This window comes from Lutjanus erythropterus, chromosome 18, assembly GCF_056507025.1.
Source record: "Lutjanus erythropterus isolate fLutEry1 chromosome 18, fLutEry1.hap2, whole genome shotgun sequence".
In the NCBI taxonomy this organism is placed as follows: Eukaryota; Metazoa; Chordata; class Actinopteri; order Lutjaniformes; family Lutjanidae; genus Lutjanus; species Lutjanus erythropterus.
In genome coordinates, this window is record NC_139334.1 from 34,624,988 (window position 1) to 34,647,530 (window position 22,543).

Sequence of the window (22,543 nt, forward strand, 5' to 3'; positions counted from 1 at the left end):
GCCCTGGGGCTAGTGCACACTACAAGACTTTTGCCATGATTTGCCTGTCCCGGACAAATGCCTTTGATCTGAGGCTAAAACCTTCGAGTCAGCGCAGAATCTGCGTTTGCGCACGTCCGGATGGGTCCTCTAGTTCTGCAGTCATCGCCTCAAAGTGAGCTGTCCCAGACACTGCCACGTTTTTGACACTGATTTTCTTGTAGCCAAAAACTGGCTGTGCTAGTAGTCTGGGAAAGTTGGAAATTAGTCTGAGACCAGAGCAGCATCCAATCACAGCACACGGGGAAACCGGAGGCAAGCAGAAGGGCGACACAGTGACATACCTAGGAGGGTTGGGCCTTAGGGTCGGGTGATGGTTGACAGTTATCGACCACTGCGCACTCTACCATCATAACACCGTGACTGAAAACTTATATTTGAGGTAGTGTTAGGTCTGGGCAGTATATTGATAGAGATGTACAGATTTCAATTATCTTGGCCGATTCAGATTTCTGATATTTTTAGGGATCTTACCCTGCCAATTGCAGTTTTGGCTGATTCTGATTGCAGTCTTCAGACCTATAATTGACAGAATTCACAAACATTTTTTGCAAGTTTCTGTAAAATTAAATTGGACACTGACTATTAAATAATTGTTACATTTTCTCCAAAAGTGCTCCAGGTTACAGCAGGCCTCATTATATTTTTATATAAAGGTTATGTACCAGAGGAAGCACAGTCTCATGAGACATGATTTCATGTGATCTCATGTGGAAGCTGATGTAAATAAACCAGAGACTGACGTGGTGCAACAGTTTTTTGAAGTTAAGCTTTGCAGTGAGAAGTACAGGTGGAAAAGTTAAATGAGTCTGGATAAGAAAATATTTGAGGAGACGCATCAACACAGGTTGTTTATTCTTCAGTCAGAACAGGAGGTGAGATTTTAACTGCCAGTCTGTGGACAGTGGTCTGCTGCTGGCTAACATTAGCATGAAGAGCTAGAAGGTTTACTGTTGTTGGGGGACATTGTCAACTGCTGCATCTCCTTGTGGACTGTTTGTCTTCTCTTTTTCACCGATTTCATGCCAGCATGTGTCTGAGTGTGTGTAGCTGTGACGTCATGGTCAGTGTGTCTGCTGCAGGCATCATGTGACCATTGTGTGGCGCATGTGCATTAATCTGACCAGCACATCATTGGATATGTGATGCTGATCGGCTGGTCACTGGTAAGGCCCAGTGAATTCCAATCTTCACATTTCATCCGCTCGGATGTCACAATACTGTAGTCCCTCCAAGATTCCATGGGCTGTTTTTAATACCTGATTTCATGACAGCTTAACTAAAAAATTGTGATGCAAGTTGTGATGTTTTTAAGCTTTTTTGCGATGAAATTGTGGGAAACAGTGAAAATTGCAAAAGAAAGTTGAAATTTTTTGTATATAATTCATTATAATCAAAGGCAACTTGTTCCAGGTTGAACAAAGCAGTGCTCTAGTGTAGTGTTCTAAGTAACCTCACCAAAAAGGCTCACAAGTACAAAACAGAGCATTGATAAATGTCAATAACAATGATAAACCTTCTGTTCTTCTCAGTACTTGTGCAAAAAACTAGTGAATAATAAAACAAAACATTGACTAGGTTCATTTAGATGTACATGTATGTTGTCAAATTTGCAGAAAAGTTGCAGTGTGTGGACAGAATTGCAAGGCTATGCAGAATTCACAGGGATTGGTTGAATTTGCGTGTATTGTTTTGATTGCAACACTGCAACTTCCTGGAGTGACTGATTAAATGCTTGTCCTTCAGTTCATGGAATCCCTGCAGTTGCACACAGCTGCTCACCGTCTTTACCCTGATGAGATCACCTGAAAATGACACCAGGCTGTTGCAGTTTAACCATACTGACCTATACACACACCAGACTGGTTGGTTATAGCTGTATATTCTGCCTTTTTTTATAAGGTGGATGTCCAGTTACCAGGACAGAAACTGTGTGTCACACACAGAGGCTGTGTTCCAGACTTAGCACCTTGGACTTCGCATTTATTGATGTCGTAAAATTTGATGGATTTGTTTATGATGATTACCCATAATTAAGTTTGAGGGCCATTCAAATTATGGGAGTTTCCTTAAGGGAGAAACAACAAAACAGGAAATTGCAAGGGGATGGCCATGAAATCTGAGAAGACCTTTGGAGTGTTGGCAGACATGGATCAGTGACTGACTTTGACTCTCAATATGATGTATGTTTGCTTTTCTTTCTCTGCTGTATTCTGCTGTCATCACTTGATTCTTGGTCTCCAATAGATTACCTGATTAAGTAAAAATTCTATATATTATTAACAAATTTACCAATCCAGAGTTGTACAGTCCTACCACAAATTAGTATTCACAAAAGACACGTCAAACTGGACTTCCTTTACATATTTCATCTTCTCACTATTATCCTGTCACAACACGCCCACACCAACACAGCCCCTTGCATTATTTTGCTGTAGTGCTATGTTGGGTCTGAAAGCTACCTTAAAGCTAGCCACATGATTGCAAAGCATGACAGAGTGCTTGTTTATCACCTCCACTGCTGTAATCCTCCATAGCACACAAACCCTAATTGCATCACATCAAAGGCAGAGCCATGAGACACGGAGATGAATGTGAGAGCATGTTAATCTGTCTCGACAGGTGGAACCTCCACAACATCAAGCAGCCTTTTACAGCTTCATTGGCACTGTTACATCAGCCCACGAACCGCCTCAATAGCCCCACTCAGGCCAGGAGACACATGATGGAATACTCTACTGGCTACCCAGCAGGTGCACTGTTTGCCATCAGATAGTTTGAGCACAATACTGCTTTATGATAGAAGGCACTTGCCTCCAAGTTGACTATGAGTTGCCAGTTTGAGCTGATGATTGGATTTTTTCTTCTTTTGTGTCTGCAATGTCTTGACATTAAGCGGCTTGTCCTTGCAGTTCCTTCTTTTTAGCCATGCTAGCAGCATGGTTTTATTGATGGCAATGTTGGTCTGTTGATCAACCACTTTTGGTAGCTGTACATAATGACTGGAAACTGGAACTGTTATTAGGGATGCACCCAAATCCAAATACATAATTCTGGAAAGCACAAATAATGTGATGGAAACAGATATTGCTTCTACTTGAAGTTGTTTGTTATTATTCTGAAAAAAATAATTAGGGATGTGCGCGATTAGTCGGTTAAACTATCAATATTTTATTCATGCACAATGTCAGTTAACTGTTGTTGCTATGATGTTAGGCAGCTGCCCACCACTAGTTGAGGCTAAGGCCAGTGGTGGACAGTAACAAAGTACATTTACTTTTCTTTTCTAAAATGTTATTGGCCACACACTGTGTTCCTCACAGAAGGAAACCAACCACAGTACCCGCTCTCAGCTGGGATTGATGTAAAAGCAGAAATACGTCAACCAGATGTGCTCTGTAACAAGAGCAAGCAAGCTCTCCCTCTTTCATTCAAACAAAACTCAGTAATGGTGACGGCAGGAGAAAGACTAAATTAAATCTCAAGATGTTATTGTAATTAGAAAAAGAGAAATAATTCCAGGTAGGCTTTTAATGTTGGATTGTTTTTATCAGGGTGAAAAATAACACATACTTGATGTATATGTGCTCCTGAAGACAGAAAGAAATCTCAGACAACAGACTTGGAGAACTACTTACAGTCGGTTTCAATCTAATTTTACGTGGTGATTTTAATACAGTTACATCAGAAAATAACAATAGCTGTCCTTTATGTTTTTTTATTGCGCATCTATGCTGAAGTTTTTTTTATAGGTTTTCTATAGGCTTTGTGTAGCAGAGTGGTTCTACAAGTAGGTCAGTGCATCATTAGATGGTTTCAGAGAGTTACAAGGTTCTGTAAATCCATCATGAAAACAATACAGCATGTATTGATATTAGAAAATCAGCCCTGGATTGTTTACCCACAGACACTGTGAAGCGTTCAGTGTGTTGTCGTGTTTTGTAGGTTAATGTGTTATATTGTTATTGCACAATGCAAAGTAGCGTTTCAGCTGCATTCAAAATATGGTTAAGTGATTATAGACTTTGATTAATGGCTTCAAATGACTCTTCATACGCACAGTATTTTTTCCGACAGTGTTTAACATTATCAATTAATAAATTGTGCTCAGTTTTAATTGTGTTCTGAATGTTAGACTAGTTGACTAGTCTAAATTAAATTTTGCATTTAATTGACAGGGAAATATGTTGCAGTAACGTTAAGAGTACTATTTTTGCTTTTGTCTAAGTACATTTTCTAGCCATTCTATCACTCTCTTCGAAGCCACCAGACTCCTCTTACAAAAACATTACTTACATCTTATGTGAAAGATAACAAATCTTAACATGTCAGTGACAAAACACTTTTAGTTGACATACTTTAGAAATGCATTTGCTCCAGCCACTGTAGCTGTTGGCTGAAGGGATCTACCAGACCACTTCTAAAACTTTTTGCACCTATTAGTCATTTAGACCCCAAAAATATGTATTATGTAATTGGTGGAACTTGTGGGAAGCTGTTGATTGATCAGATTGGTAGAAAAGTTGACAGAATTGCAAGCCAGTGCAGAATTCACAGCATTTAGTTGAATTTGCGTGAATTGTTGTGATCACAACATGGCAACTTCCTGGAGCAACTGATCTGTCAGCATACACACAATAAAGTTGTGTATTTCTTATTGCTTACACTGAATAAACCATGTAACTATTTATAATGTACATTTTAGAATTGTGTATTTGAATGAAACAGTTTTACTGTTGCCCCCTTCTTTATGAGTGTGCCTCCGTCTGGACCCCCACTAAAATGTCACCATCAAACAAAATGTCATAGACCCGCCCCTGCTTCCATGCCATCTGTGTTGGCAGTTTTCCCAGTCTCCGAAACATTCATACTAAGTGAGTGAGACTTTCTGTGCAGGTGCACACAGTTTGTTTCTATAAATCCCAACTTCTCTGTGGGAAGCGTGCATGCATCTTTCATTTTGTGTGTACACAGCAGTTAGAAATGAGACCCGCCTTGAAAGTGGAGTTTCATGATCTTTGATTGTTTTGTCTTTTAGCAGAAAGTATCAGCAAAGTTCCTACAGACAGCTGCCAAGTGTTAGTTGAAGAAAAATCTTCTTTAGTTTGGCTTTTGGATGAAAAATCTTGTTCCTAATTGCTGTAAGACTGTAGGCTGTATGATATATAAACCCAGTAGTAAACACTTAGGGGTGATATTTGTAGCCAAAAGTGTTTTTCTTTTTTGTTTTGATCCTATCTCTTCATTCCTGTTTGACTTGGCAGCCTTCCCGGAGTAGTGAATTTAAATTTCCCCAGCATTCCCATCCTGAGCGTGACTCACACAGCAAACCTAGCTTCACTTTCCCTGAAACCTGACAAGCCTGATCCAATTTACGCTTCCCTGGCAGCCCGAGGCTCGGTGATGTCAGCCCAGCCTCCCAGCTCAAAGGAGGGAATGGAAGTGTCAGGAAACACAGATGGACCATGGAGTTAGCTCCCTGGGGAGGGAAAGTCCTCCCAACGCTACATCCGTAACCGTCAAACGGGTGAAATCGAACCCGCTGGACCAGGACGGACTCCTCAATGGTTTTTGGGTTAGCAAGGGCAGTGGCGTCACCGTGGTGTTCAAAAGGAGGAGATGTGAGGGGAGCGATAACGTGCTGCAGAGGAACATGGGAAATGAGTATCCAGGACAGGCCTGAGTCTATGGATGAGATCAACATCTGAGTCACTGAAGCTTCCATCACTCTGCTGTAACAACATAATGCTGCTTTTGATTCTCCTGCAACATCAGCAGCTGAAACTGTGAAAAAAATTCACTGTATTCCATAAAGGTGATGTTAATCATGTCAGTTTTCCTCTGTGGAAACTTGGTGGGCGTCTAGCAGCCCACATGTGTACTTTCATTTTCACGCCCACACTGTGTTGCCTTGTGAAGGAGATGAAATAATCCTCTGCTCAACATCCCTGCCTTTATGACTCATTTGGCAACTGAGAGCTTTTGCACCCTCTCAAAATGTATTCATTTACTGCACAGTTTTGATGTGACACATTTGGCCTCACACCAGATATGAACACATAATTGATATCATATATATTCCCACTCCCCTGTATTAAATGCTGAGGCACGGCAGTGATTGTTTGACTGGACATGATGATGATTGATGCCTGTTATTTTCACATGAAAGGGAAGCAGATAGAGCAGTTTACAGCACGCACTGCTGACTGCCTCTAAAAGGCACCAAATAGTGGCGTTCCCTTTTTCTGTAACGGTGCTCACCACTGTTTCCCTCTTGTGTAACGTCCTGTGAAAGCTGAAATGAATGAAAAAATATCTTTATAATCAACTCAAATACAGCTCTTATATCCCCTTGTTGGACAGAACTAATCTTCTATCATTGCCAGAAGCAGGAAAAACTGTAAAATGCTTGTCTTGATGATGGTGCCAGGGTGAAGGCTATGACATAAAACTAAATAATATACTTGATTCTGCTGGGAACATGGATGTTCTAGGCACATTCTATGGCAGTAAGCCCATTAGATTCAGGTATGTCACGTGTCCCATTGGAATTTTAATGCCTCCATGCCAGCAACAGCTGTGGCCGGAGAAATTATGTTTTCAGGTTGTCCATGTGTCCATTCCAGTCCCATTCTTATGAACACAGTGTCTCAAATGTGGCACAAGCATCCACTTGGATGAGGATAAACTGATAAGAATTTGGTGGTCAAAGGTCACTATGACCTCATGTTCATCCCGTTTTCGTAATGCAATATCTCAGGAATTTTTTAACGGAATTTCATCATATTCGGCACAAATTTCCACTCGGACTGCAGACTCCACACTACTGTTTCTGTCCACTGTAACTGTCCTACAAAAATGTACATATGCTGGAAGAAAAAAAAATTGATGATTAACTCAAATACAGCTCTCAGCACATCCCCCTATATATTGTTGGACAGAACTAATCTTCCAGCCTTACCAGAGGAAGGACAAAATGTAAAATGTTTGTCATGGTGCCGGGGGGGAGGCCATGAGGTGAAACTAAATAATCCACTTGATTCTGTTGGGAATAGTCTTGGGCAGTATCCATTTTTTCATACCTTCTTGACATTTTACCGCGGTGTACGGTATTAGGCGGTATTTGTGTGAAACTTGTCTAAAACAGCTCACTTAGGCTGTACTCCCACAATGTAGGTGGAGCTGATCATCATGGTGACGCTATTCCCACAGCTGGGAAACGAGGCACGCATCTTCAGTCTTGAGAAGCTTCAGTGACATGTAATTTTACAGCGCCACCTCTGTTTATTTTATTCCAGAATGACAACTTCACTGCTCACCTTTCCCTCCGCCCAGCGCGCATTCACTGTAATTCTGTCACCAGCAATTAGTCTTCCCCTCACCCTCTGCACTGCTGTGTAGAGTTCGACCCCTGGTGGTGTAAGCTGCCCACTATAATTCAGTATCTCACTATCAGTTTAATAGAAACAGGGGCATTTGTATTTACAATGATATTGAAAACCATTATACCACACAAGCCTAGTTGGGAACATGGATGTTCTAGGCACTATGCAATATGCCCATTAGATTTAGGGTATATCTTCTGCCAGTATCTCCAATCTGCTGATCACTTTCTTGATTACTGGATTAATTATTTGGTCGAGAAAATGTTGACATGTTCACAAAGGTTAAGATGATGTCCTCAACTGTCTTGTTTTGTCCACCAGCCAAAATTATTCAGTTTACTGTCAGAGAGGAGTAAAGAAACCAGAAAATATTCACATTTAACAAGCTGAAATCAGAGAATTTTATATATGTGTATATATATATATATGTATGTATATATATATATATATATATATATACATATCAAAAAATGGCCTTATAATATGTAGATATTATTTATGAGCCATATCGCCCAGCCTGAGTATCAGTGCTCTTGTCTGTTAGTGGAGTTGAAAGCAGTGAAAAGTCTTAGTGTGCTTTTCCTGAACGTCCAAGTAGTGAAAGTGCTCTTCTCACGGTTACAAATGGTCTCCTGATGGAAGCAGATTAGAGTGGCGAGTGCTCTGCTTGACCCAGTCTGCAACACTCTCGAGTGTGTGTATGTGTGTGTAGGATAAAAGGTGAAGGTATTGATGGGGAGTGAGAAGGCATGAGATCCAAAGTAGCTAGGTCAGCTATTTAGCATCTATAGATTGTAACTTAATCCCTGGTTAACACACACACACACACACACACACACACACACACACACACACACACACACACGACACCCGTCCCCCCCCACTCATTCCAACACATATGTCTTTGCTCCATAAATGTTCCACACACCATCTTCCCGGTCCAGTAGTCCATTTACTGCTCATAATCCCTGCACGCTACAGCAGGTCAGTGGGCCCTCACACACATCTGCAGCCGTCCTCTGACATACGAGCGCTCTGTCAGGAGAGCTGGCTGCACGCCTGAGGGATGAAGGGTTTCATTTGCACTAAATCCAATTCCACTTGACAATGGCAGGGTGAGTTATCCAGGGTTGAAGGAGGACCAGGGTTGAGCAAACACTGTTGGCAATGACCTCAGAGGTCATTTATCAGGTTCTCAATGACTCGCAGTGCAAGTGAGAGCTGCTCGCTCAACAAAGGCTCATTGTTGAACGGGAGACGCTGATGTCATGGCGGTATATTTCCGGAGCTCAGGAACTCCCAGGGGAGGGCCCCTGGTAATGTAGCCAGGACTTACTGAGTGCTATCTTTAGCTGTGAATAGTCTGAAGGAAACTTACTCCTGAGATAAACTTTCATCTCTAAGTGTTTGCACGAGTTTGATCAGTTGATGTGAGAAATAAGCAACAAACAAGGAGGTATTTCTCAAAATGATTTGCTTTTATGTGTGTGTGTTTTTGAGTGTATCTGAGAGAGCACATTATACATGTGAGAACATACCACTGAGAACTATGTGGTACTGAATTGTGAAGTTAGACCGTTAAACTGTTGTTCACCATTTCTGTGTTCAGGATTTTTTGGCTGGACCTGAAACATGGCACGGTGACATGCTGGAGCCGAGGTCCCCCAGCACTATATAAGCCTCACGAGCCGACACACGAACAACACCACCTCCCCCTCCCCTCACCCTCCTTAACAGCCAGTTACAAATGTACCTTCAGCGACTCTCTCAGTCCCACTCAGCCCAGCAGTTCACTTCAGCTCACTTCAGTTCCAACAACTGGACACAGAAGAAAAAAACAAAAACAAACATCCTGTCACCGTCCTCTGGCTCTGGTGGCTCAAGCATGTCTGGATATGTCCAATAAAACTGCTAGATGGAGCGTCCATGTGTTTAACACTGAGACAGCAATGTGTTTCAGATTACAGATGTTTTCATGATTTTTGACACCTAACTTTATATATCTAGTGATTTGTTTAATCATTCAAATTTGGCTGAGTGGTTAATAGCACGTTTCTGTTGTGTGACAACCTCATAACACACATTTATTGTTGCTTTGTGGTTTCTTTAAAGTGTTATTGACGTCATTCTTGGACTGGGGTCAGGGTCGGGCTGAAAATTGGCACATTTGTCAGGCTGGGGCTGGTCTAAACTGGAGTTTTGGTCCCGAGTGAGGCTCTAATTTGGATATGATGTAATGGCAGTACACAGTGGACAGCTAGAAGTAGCTCTGCACTCTGACGCAGCATATCTTCACTCAGATGCTGCAGATAAATAAATAATTTATAGTGATGAGGCTGCTGAAATAAAACTCAAGGACTGACTGACATGTGATGTGGGGTGTTTTTGGTAGGGCTGAACAGCTAATCGAAGTTTTATCGAAATTGCAATATGGCTTTCAACATTTTTCAAATCACAGGAGGCACAATATTTGTTAAAGGCGAATTATGTGTCAAAATATAATTTTAAATTAAATTTTGTGCTGCAGAAAATCCTGGCCTACACATCCTAGTTTTACAGACTTGAGAAAGCATCTTTATTTGGTGCAGATCCTTGCAAAAATCCAATTATGTTTTAAATAAAAAAAGAGAATAATGATGTAAAAATTCAAGGTCAAATATGAAGTTCGACAAAAAGTTTAACAGATGATCATAAAACCCTCTGTAACACTTTATTGGAACCATTCATTCTAATATCACAAATCATATCAAAATTGCAATATCAGTCACAGTGAATACTTTTTCAAAATTCTTCAGCCCTACTTTTTGGGAATATGGATTATGCTATATAGTCTCTAGAAGTGTCTGATTCAGCTTTTTCCCCATGGTCTAGCTTTTTTAAAAAAAAGGAAACAAAAATCTCAATAAATCAGAATATTGAATCAAAATACTTGAGAATCACAGAACATATTGAATCGGCACCCAGGTATGGTGACAGTATTGAACTGGGACACAAGTGAATTGTCCCTGCCCTAAGAGCAGCCCTATGGCTATGTCTTCCTTGCCATCTGCGAGTCCATATACAAGTCTTTTTTTTTTCTTTTAGAGGTTTGGGCCCTCAGGATGGCACAGATGATTCATCTGTACAGTCCAGTCAAGTCCAGTACAAAGAAAAGAAAAAAAAGCATTTCTCCAAATTTCCCACCTGCATCCATGCCAAGCAGTGGAACACGAACCGATGTCCAAATGACAAAAATACTCCCCTAAAGAGTAGGGCTGCACAATTAATCGCTATTAAATAGCAATATGGCTAAGTGCAATATCCAAATCGCAAATTTTTGAAAAAGAGAATAGCATTATAAAGAGGTACTGTAAAGCTCCAGAGGTCACTTAGCTTAAAAATCTTGTTCTCCAGATGAAAGAAAACACACCACACCAACAAATGTTACATCATCATGATTTAAATATTTTCTTTTTCAGTAAACAAGAAAATTGTAATGTAAAACTGATCATTTCCACGAATCATATCACATATCGCAATCGTAATATGACTTTTTTACCAAATTGTGCAGCCTTACTAAAGAGTGTAATTTGTGACACAAAGAAATATACAATACAGCATAATGTGAAACAATAGGCTTTTTTCTATCACACAATATACATATATATATATATATATATATATATATATATATATATATATATATATATATATATATACAGGCCTGATTTCTGTTTTACACCATCCTTACATTCATGTAACAGTTCCACATCTGTGATAATCATAGTTTATGCATCTGTATGTATCTGTGACAGAGGCTCTGAGAGCAGCAGGAGGAACATGTCAGTATTGAGAGTTGCCAACAGCCAAACTGGTGTCCAGCTTGTTGTATTCAGCTCCCACCACTCAGTTATCTTCCACTGACACCAACTTCCCCTTTTCTCTGAATGCAGCCTAAGTTTATGAAACATTTTCCTAAAATTAGTTTCCATAAATGATTCAAGCTGTGCTTTTACCAAATAAATGTCATCACATGTTGTGACAGAACTCACCATTCTTTATTCATCTCATAAATACACACACACACACACACACACACACACACACACACACACACACACACACACACACACACATACTGTATATATAAGCAGTACTCAGTATACCCCACAGACACCATCAAATGAAAATGAGACATAATCAGGGCAGAGGAGAAGACAGGAAAGGGTGGAGGAAAGTAGGGCATACAGTACATCGGACTGTACCCACACACACATACACACACATACAGAGTGGAATTGGTGAATTATTAGTGTTTGTTAATTAATATTTGTGTGTAGCAGCAGCTCTGGGGGAAGATCCTCGCCTGGTCGTGGGCTCTGCTGCTCCTGTGATTAATAATTTACTCCTGGATGTATCTACTCTGCCTGCCGGGCTGCACCCGGCGTGTGTGTGTGGTGTGTGTGTGTGTGTGTGTCTGTGGCCACCTTTGCTCGTCTCTGGCTGTCTCAGGGGTTTGAATGGCCTTAGATGTGTGCTTGATTGATGCTTGGGCCGGGTTGAATGTAGGCTAACGGAGCAACTGGCTGAGCAGCCTCGGAGAAATGTATTATGGGAAATACTGGCAGTGCCACTTGGACAGGAGGAAACTCCTGCTGCTCTGCTTCACTGGGAGTTTGCCTGTTGATTGTGATTTTGTATTAAGACATTGCAAATATTTTGTAAAAGAAGAGCCTGCTGTGTGTGTAAGTACAAGTTTAGGTGGTTTATTTTGAGTGGAACGATGGACTCTAAAATATCTATTATTTCAGAGGGTGATAGTGATCTTTTAGGCTGCACTGTCAGTTCTAATTCGGGCATTTTACTTATAGAACTCAGGGTTTTGTGTGTGCAGAATCTGTTCTCAGAGAACACTGATCCTTCATACTTAAAGTTTGTGTAAGGAAAAAAGGAGTTTTTCTTCTAAACACATTATTCATGTTAGAACATAGTTGCTGAAAATGTGAAAAGACTGAGAACTATGTAGTACTTAACTGTTGAGTTAGACCATTATGAACGTACCTTCAGCGAGTCCAAATCAGTCCAGCAGTTCACTTCAGCTCACTTCAGTTCCAACAACCGACACAGAAGAAAAAAATAACATCCTGTCACAGTTCTCTGGCTCTGGTGGATCAAACGTCTGGACATGTCCAATAAAGCTGCTGGACAGAGCGTCCATGTTTCAGGTTGTTTTCAGGGCGTAGTGGTGTTTGACACTGAGACAGCAGTGTGGACACACCGCCAGCATTTTTACTGATTTTGAGACTTAATTTGATATACTTGGTGATTTTTAATCTCTCAAATTTGGCTGGGTGGTTAATAACACATGTGTCTGTGGTGTGACAAACTCAGAACAGGTTATAGTAGTGTTTTAATGAAATGAAATGTTATCTCTTAAACTAAACCACCACCAAGTCTCTATGTATTTACAGTTTATTTTGCAATTTTACAATTCTGCAATTTACATTCTGATCTTAACACCAAATTAATGTTAATTAGATTGCAATTTTCTACATCCTGCTACATCTTAGAAATGCATAAACTCCTACTTGTGACATACAGCATTAAACACCTATTTTCAATTCTTGATGACCTCTGAAAGACTCGTACCAGGTGAGGAAAGAGGGCTAAGTCAGGCAGCGTGGTTGACAGTCCATAGGAGAATGGTGTTGCTTTTCCGTCTACCTTGCTCTCCATTCCTCACACCTAGTTTACTGTAACATTTCTGTACTGACATTTCTTGTTAATTATTGGCAGAGATGAGCACTGATACCAGTTTATCTGGAAGAAGTATAATGGCAGCCGATGTATTATAGTCAAGTTATAGGCAGGAATTATACCACAGCCAAATAGACAGTGCCATGGATGCAGAGAACAGGGAGCTTTTGTTTAATTCAAACTGCTAATGTCTGTTTTCATTCCTTTCATGTACAATTTTCAAACAGATCATACTCATTATAAACCCAGTTATTCCCACCAAGAGCAAGCACTGAGGCGACTATGGTGAGGAAAACCTTCCCTCTAACTCTTTCCCCACCATTGACGAGATATCTCGTCAATTATTGTTTTCACTGCCAGGCGATAGGCGACACTGTGACAGATCATCTGTCAAAAAATTGTCACTCTAGTGAGAAGAGAAACGCTGGAATGAGCAACGGTTATCTAGCATGAAAACGTCGGTGCTCAGCTGCAGATCTGCGGGTCAGAGAGCGATGCGACCCAGTCACAGAGCTCAGGCACAGAGCGGGGCTGATCACCCTGCAGCCCCCCGACCTCCACAGCAGGCAGGACACAGCGAGGCAGCTCACACCGCAGCCCCTGGAACTCATGCTGCAGCCGGGGCAGAGAGCGTTCCCGCCCCCGGGCCTCTCGGACGGTGTTTTTTTTGGGGGGAGCAGGGGACACACACAGTTAACGTTAGCTACACTGGTGACACTGATGTCACACACATAATATGAAATGAAAAAAAATCAAAAATAAAAACCATGAATTCAATGTTCTGCTTAAAAATGTCTCTTGCCATTTTCTCAGTTAATTGTCTGAAAAGTGGATTTTTTTGATGCAACCAACCAACATTCAATTACTTATAAAAAAGTGTGGGTGTTGGAAACATCAGTGAATTTTGTCAAAAATGCTGGCACTGGCTGGCAACTTTATTAAAAAACGCTGGCGGGGAAAGAGTTAAGAGGCAGAAACCTCCAGCATATCCAGGCACTTTATTAGGGCTAGAGGCCACAGTGCCCCAATAAATCTGTATTTATCAAAGGCCAAAGTGGCCGTGCCCAAAAAATGACTTAATTCCAGGCCCGTGAACCTTTCTGAAATAAAATATAAGTGCGCCAGCCAAACACAAAACTATGAAGGAATAAATATGGTGGCAGAAAACACAACACACACAATATTTTTCTAACAAGGCTCAGGTAGCTGTGTTCAACACACCTGTACTTTAAGTGGCCCAGTGGGGAGTTCAGTACTTCATCATTACCGCTGTTTATGCCTAATAAGATAATCTAATACAGAGAGAACACACTCCCACTGTGCCCTGTATGTAGAGTTCAGCACTTATATGTTTTCAACAGAATATTCACTCTAAAACACTTGTATAACTCAAACTATTGAATCTGTGTTTTTTATATTCTTTTTATAACTGGCTAAATATACAGTCAATGATATGGTTTCACTTATTGTTTTTGAGCAGCTACAGTTCCTCACTTTCGCTCAGGTTCTTTTAGCCCAGCTCCGCTCATCCTCAGTAGTAATTTTACAGTTTGGGGATTATGGATATCAGTTAGCTGCCTGTCAGGCCGCTCTGCTGCTGAAACACGCCATCCTCTCCTCGCACATATTAAAGCACGGCCCAGACAAGATGATGAAACCACTGGCAACGTCTTGTTTACCAAAGCCCCTCAACTGTCTCTGAACAATTTACCCATCGTGGTGGGGGGGGGGGGGCAACACCGAGAGCGTCAAAGACTGGGCTAATTCAAAGTGAGAAATGTTTATGCAATTTCTACAAATGATTTCTATATTTTGTTGTAATGGTGTAGTCAATACTGACTGCAGAGCTACCTCTGGCTCTCAGCTGTAAATGGAACAAACTGCATATTACTATGATGACAGAATTACCTGTCACCCTCAATGATTTATTTGCCCCCTTTCTTTACCTGCTACAAGTTGTTCATATTAAGAAATTAAAACTGGAGCTCAGGGTTGAACTCTAGGTCCCAGTTTGGAGTTAATGCATTTTTATTTTTTGGATGTAGATTAACAGTTTTGGAAATAGTATTTACCTGCAAGATGAGTATAAATGTTTAATTTGCTGAGGGTTGGGTTTAAGTGAGAAAACAATTAATGACTTTAAAGGTGTGTTTTTGGAATATCTTTTGTGTCCACAGTTTAGTCCACACCAACTGCTTTTGTGCTGACTGTGTGGAAACCAGGGCTGAACAATTCATTGAATTTTTATAAAAAATGCAATATGGTCTACTGCAATTTTCAAATCACAGGATGCACAATATTTGTCAAAGGCAAAATGTTTGCCAAAATACCGTTTTAAATGAAATATTGTGGTGCTGCAGAGGCGTCCTCACCGATACATCATTCTTGGGGTGGCAGTAGCTCAGTCTGTAATGACTTGGCTTGGGAAGGGTCAAGTCCCACACTGACCAAAGGATGGAGGGTGGACTGGTAGCTGGAGAGGTGCCAGTTCACCTCCTGGGCACTGCAGAGGTGCCCTTGAGCAAAGCATTGAACCCCTAATTGCTTGGGACGCCTGATTATATGTATGTGTGCAGCCCCCTCGCTCTGACACCTCTCTCAAATGCAAATGTCTATGGTTCCTGTTTGTGTGTGTGTGTATTTCAGGCCTGTGTATGTATGTACAAAATTACAACAGAGTGAAAAGAATGTAGTTTCTCCTCGGGGCTTAATATATATATGTATTTGATACTCAATATATTTGATACTCCTTAACAGCTGTACAGTATAATTTACCAAAAAAATCATGTCCGTCTGTGTCATTTACTGTCTCATCTCCTCCCCCACCTCTGAATAACTCAAAACAAATGCAGACCTAATGCATGAAATACATGAATAAGTAACTATAGTGGGGGGGAAAAAGAAAAAACCTTGAATGTCAGTGTTACAGAGGTGTATTTGCTCTGGTCCTTCCATTTTTCTGGTGAAATATTTATATTGGGTTCTCCATGATCTGATGTATAATTGACCCAGGATATTTCTGGTACTCAGTCTTATACACGCTGTGTTGTCAAGTGTAAAGCAACCTTTTTTACGTTTTACCTTTCCAATGAAAGCCACTTGTCTCCAAAATGTCACTTTTCAGAAATTAAGAAAAACAGCCATGTTTTCAGCTTTGTGGCAATGCGTTTTTCTGATTATTCAGTATTTTTGTTAGGGGTGTCCCGATCCAATATTGATATCGGATATCGGTCCGATGTCAGCCAAAAAGCGAGTATCGGATTTTATCGGACTGCATCTAAAATCTCTGATATAAGCGCTCTGATAAGCAGTCCATTTTCTGCTCCAGCACTTCTATCCATAGGTGACTCTGATTGCTGACTATTGTTCTCTGTTTGAGTAACGTCACTTGATCAAGCCTTTTCTAACATTCCACACTACAAAATAAGTAATAAAAGTATGTATGATTCGTGCTGATATCGTATCGTATAGATATCAGTATCGGCCAATACTCAAGGCTGCAATATCGGTATCGTATCGGAAGTGAAAAAGTTGTATCGGGACATCCCTAATTTTTGTTAGTGGTCTGTTTGGCGTAAGAAATTGTCGGGATTGCTGTAAGAAACTGATAGAAATTTGCTCAATCCATTAAGGAGCACTCCCTCCTTCAGTTTGATCCAAAAATTTAAAATTGCCAAATTTGGACATGAGTTGATGAGTGTTTTCACAGGACAGCGATAAAATATTGTTGGAAAATTTCAAGGTAGACAGTATTCTCAGACTCATGTTGAAGTTAAATAGCAATAGCTACAGCATTAAATAGGTCTGCCGATGAAAGAAAAAAATCATGTACATGGACCTTGTGTGAAGATCGTTCATAATTGATATTTTCTAACATAATTTTGTAAAATGATTATAAAACATTGACATAAATCCCAATATAGTTCTACTAGTTTGGCTCACAGGAAGGAGACTGTGGGTGTAAGCCTGGCATTGGCCAACTCTTTCCAGCATCATTCAGCTCTCCTGCCATCTGCATGTTACCATTTTCTGAGTCCCCATCATTACAGAAAACCACAATGACAACTTCCCAGCTGGTAATCTACATTCTCAAATTCCTGAGTTACCCCAACCTGGTTGCTAACAGTATGACCTGTTACCTTTGCTTTTACAGGGATTTAGCCATTTTAATGCCAGGCCTTGTGTGGCCACAAGTCTACAACTCCACTGCCAAGTGCCAAAAACTGCAGTTCCCCACGTGTCCACTTGAGGCTGACTCCAGAAGTGAATCAGTCTCCATAGACCTTCATATTCAAAAATTTGAAAAAAATGTTTATAGCCTGGCACAAAAACGGTTTTGGTCTCTATTGCTCATTGCTCCCACACTGATGCAGCATTAAAACAACAAAAGGCTAACTTTCTAGTGCCACCCTCTGGAAGTAGTAATGACTGTGCATCCAAAAATGAGTACGGCGATCCAAATTGTAAGTCGGAGCCATAAAATGGTTGAAATCCTGTTTAATATATGATCTATGGTTGATCTATGGCAGGTTCCCCTGCTCTGTCCTCCACAGACTCAAGGAAGCTCAGGCAGGCTGCAGGAACTCTGCAAGAGAAAGTAAACCCTGTTTATACCTGTCTGTTGGCTGTCAATGTAAAGATAAGACTTATCCTGAAAACAAAAGTCCACTGCTCTGAAAGAAAAATCAGTAGCTGCCTGTCTCACTGCTCGATTGAACAGTTATAACCATCTACTCCTTCTAAAAGATTATTAATAATTTCTTCTGACTCATAAACAGGCACTTACTTATTTGGTGAACATTCAGCATTAATTTGATCATTCTAACATGAAACAGGCAAACAACAAGGTACAGTAGAGTACAACAGTGAGAATAAAGCCAAGTCTTAGCCTACAGTGTGAGGAATACAGTAGATGACTAGACACAAAGAGCAATGTTAGTGACTGCAGCTTCCCTTTCTTTTGTTTTGGCTCTCAGCAGGCAGAGTAGTTCTGCAAATCTGAGCCGAGTAGAGGAGTGGGTAAACAGTGGTAGTGAACAATTTGCACGCATCATGAAAAGCAATAGAGAATGGTCTGAGCCTGAAGTGTTCCTGAGGGGAGGCAGGAGATGATCTACAGTTCTGAGATGATTGGCCCGTGGGCCACGGGGAGAAAAGCCAGAACACTACTTCAGCAAGCCCCCAGTGCCGGGCTCTGCCTATTCAAAAGCCATGAATCAGCAGAAAGCAGCCCCCTCTCTGCCTGCTGACACACACACACACACAAACACACACACACACGCACGCACACAAAGCCGAGGGCTGATGAGACAGACAGACTGCATGCTCAGCTGTCTGTGTCGGGCTTTATGTAGTACAGCATTGAAATGAAACACAATGGACAGAGCTGCCTGCATCACTGCTGAAGGCTGCTTTATATCTACCTATATCTGCTTCTTTAATATGGGAGCTGCAACGTTTATTCGATTAATCAATTATTAATCGATTATCAAATGAAGTGCCAACTTTATACATCATTTTTTAAATAAAAAATGTCCAAATCATCTGATTTCAGCTTCTCAAATGTGAATATTTTCTTTGTGTTTTGGACATAAGACATTTGAAGACGTCAGCATTTTTCATCATTTACTGACATTTTACTGACCAAACAACTAGTCGATAAAAAAAATCAATGATAAATAAATAAAATGAATCAAGAAAATAAATCATCACATTAAATAAAAACAATCGCAGCCCTATTTCATATCTATACACACATCCATATGGACATTACATCCACATGTATGCACATATTTTACAGTATATAATTCAGTACAGTAACCCTGCAGTGAATAACTAAACACCTGCTCGTATCCTTCTACTGTTCAGATGTCTTTGTCACAGAAGTGTAGAGGTTAGGTGTGGGAATTAATAAGATTTTATTCACTCCAATGCCATTATTGATTCTGCTTATGCGTCCAATTCATTATTGATTCCCTTATCGATTCCTCCGTCTGTGTCCCGTCATCTAAAATGGATGAAATGAGAGAATATTTGTACAGCGCTCATTTTCATTTAGGTTTCCTTTGTCAAAGAGAAGATTTGCCTGTGAGGCACTAATGTTATTACAACAGGATATTTACTCTCTGTAATGGATGTGCCGCTCGGTTGGGAAGCAGCGGCACTCGGGCGTAGAGCGTCAGATACATGGCATTCCTGGAATCTAAGACATTGTTGCATAGAAAGATGTTTCCACGTCTACCTGAAAAGATCGTTTTAAAGAAAAACATGCCGGTATCAATAAAAGGAATTGATCCGCTCGGAGGTGTATGACTCCAGCAGATTGGACTTGGGATCAGTTTTCAGTAGGGTTGTGTTTCATTTGGATTTGAACAATTCTGGTTCAGCTTATCGATTCCAGTTCTTAACAGTTCTCGATTCTGATTCTTGAAGAGGCCAGTTCACAACAGATCACATGTTTATTTCATGTTAATTAAAACTATTTTGATAATTGTCATTTTTCATGCAATTGTATTTCATGGTTCACAAACTTCCATTTCAATAACTTTAATTTATATCCGAATTACCAGAGCTCTTTTACCAAAGCTTTTTTTTCTCTTTTGTATAAAACCCAATTTTGTGCAATTTTGTGCTCCAAAATTAGTGTACAGTTGTTACTTTCAGATAGTGTTGGTGTTTGATCACAGAATGGTGGTTTATGTTGGTAATGGTCATTTTTGTGCTGGTTTAAAGACTTTTTAGTGAACACCGTGAGTGAGGGGTCTAGTACATTTCATCACTTCAGCTGGAGTTCACAGGAAAAAAAAGTGGGATTGTTATCTCCAGCGTGCTCTTGAACTTGAAATTCATGGCAAAACAAATAAAACTGACGCATCATAATAATAAATACCACATCATAGCAGTGTATGTAAGCACAAGATGAAGCAATATACAAGGCAAATGTAAGCGTGACTGAAAACAGCAAAGGATTCGATAAGCGAGATCGAAAATACAGATTCTTAATTCCTTAAGAAGTTTTATTTCAAAAGTTGTTCTACTTTGGAACTGGTTCTCAGTACCTGACCCTAGTTCTTGATTCCCTGCCCTACCTGAGGTGAACAAGAACTGGTGAGGCTCTTACCATAATAATGTAAAGCTTATCATTGTGTTGGCACAAGTGGAAAAATTGTAGAGTCCTGACAGCATGAATGTGGTCAGTAAATTTCATGATATTGTGTGAGCATGTATCTAGCTAACATGGTGTCCTGTCTTTTTTTTTATTTTGTCCTGTGCAGGGTGTTAGAGGGAGTGATGTCGACAGGCGAGGAGCAGGATGGTGAGGCGGCAGCGCCCGTGTACGTGTACGAATCCAAGGTCCACTGTGCCAACGTGCTGTTGAGCCTGGAGGAGCAGCGGCGGCAGGGCATCCTGTGCGACGTGACCGTGCTGGTGGAGGGACGGGAGGTGCGAGCACACAGGGCCGTCCTTGCCGCCAGCAGCCGCTACTTCCTGCAGGCCCTGTTGGGGCACAATGGGTCGCTGGGCGAAGTGGAGCCCATCATTAACCTGCCAGACAAGGTAAACGGCCACAAAGAGAACACAGAAGAAAGAACAAGAACTCAGGGAGTGGCATCAGGTCTCTTTTTAAAATGAAATGTTAGAGGGGAAATCAAACTTTTAAAGTCTGGGAGATTAACCCTGATGAAGTCTTCAGGTTATTTCAGTCTGGGCTTCAGATTTATAACAGAGAGGCTGTGTGACAAACACTTGAAAGATGTTTGCATTCTTTCTCTCCTTACCATCAAACAAAACTTGCTTAGAGTTAGAAATGCAACTAATTGCCAATAAAACTAGTGGATCTAGTGTTTTTGGTGCTTGACCCTTCTGAGGCACTAAGTCAGAGTATCTCAGCTGCTTTGATTCTGGCCATACTTTCTTTAGTCTTTGAGATCCAATGCATCGTACAAGGATATAAGGGTGCACATTTTCAGTAGCGAAGAATGTGATTGACCAATCATTATGTGACGTGAATGTGATTGTTGGATTATCTGTTTTGAGAAGGTCTAAAAATGTACTTATATTTATGAAAGGTCATTATAAAATGCCATATGAAACATAACTGGCAGCTTATTTTCACAGTTGGTTAATTTTTCGATTATTTTCTTTAATTGATTAATAGTTTTTTTGTTTTAAAATGTCAATCAGTGTTTCCTAAAGCCTAAGATGACGTCCTCAAATGTTTACTCACAACCAAAAGATATTAAGTTTACTGTTCTAGAGGAGTAAAATAACCCCAAAATTTTCACATTTAAGAAGCTATTAGAAACTTTTGACTTTTTTCTTATATAATTACTCTAACCAATGAATTGATTGTCAAAATAGTTGGCAATTAATTTAATAATTGATTAGTTGTTGCAGCTCTAAAGCTAAATGATGAATGTTACTGTTGTGTTAAACAGAAAAAAAGCAAAGAAAAGTGAGTGAGAGTTTGCACCTTTTTGATTTACCAAAGATCACTGCACTAAATAAAAGTAAATATTTATAACAGAAGTTGCTGTGTGTACTGGAGGCTTTTGAAATGAAACAGATATGGACCTAGTTATTTTCTTCACCTGTTCAGTTTGTTGATTTTTTTTGTTAACACAGTTAACAGTGTGAGTTGAGCAGCTGGTCTTGTTTGCTAAATGAAAAAAAACTACCAACCATTATCCTTTTTTTAAAGTGAACTATAAGACCATTCAACAATGCGTGCAATGTTTTTAAAGATGCCCTCCAGTGAAAGTACTGTTCATAACCTTGTTAACATGTCCATGTTGTGTTTTTCATGTGTTACAAGACATATCAAGAGAGAAGTAATCGGTAAACTACAAAGAAATGTCTGAGCATTTCTTGTTTTGAAACATGGACAGTCTCAAAAAACAGATTCAATCAGGCTGGGTATATGATGTCATAAACCTAAGGAACCAATCCTGTTAACTGAGTGGGTGGTGTTATACATATCGTTAGTGGAAATGCCCCGCCCACAGGAGAAACTGGGTGATGCTAGTTATGGCAATTAGCTTATAAAACAGAGGAGAAGCCAGGTGCAGCTACTTAGGGGTAGGAGTGGAGGTTGGGGACCAATTACATATTCATGAAGCCTTGAATACTAAATGAAGGCAAGGTGAAGAGCTATTTGTAAGACATTTTAACAAAGTATTTGAATTTATTTTGCAAAAAAAAAAAACATACCATACACAATGATTACTTCTTGCAGAGCATTTTATATTGTTCAAAACATGAGTGGACATGGAGTTAAACTAACGCTAATAAAACAAAACAACAACAACACAGTGTATCATTTTAAATTCTGTATAATATTACAATAATATTCCTAAAACATCTCTATTGTTGAAAATATGTAG

General features: G+C 40.2%; 1 protein-coding gene across 1 annotated transcript in view; it reads left to right on the forward strand.

Annotated features, from left to right (window-relative positions):
* Nucleotides 1-22,543, forward strand: part of bach2a (BACH transcriptional regulator 2a) — a 57,936-nt gene that overhangs the window by 16,334 nt on the left and 19,059 nt on the right. Inside the window, exon 2 of the mRNA XM_084743103.1 lies at nucleotides 20,435-20,717. Within this exon, the coding sequence (XP_084599229.1) occupies nucleotides 20,451-20,717 (267 nt within the window). The 5' untranslated portion in view covers nucleotides 20,435-20,450. The remainder of the gene's footprint in view (nucleotides 1-20,434; nucleotides 20,718-22,543) is intronic.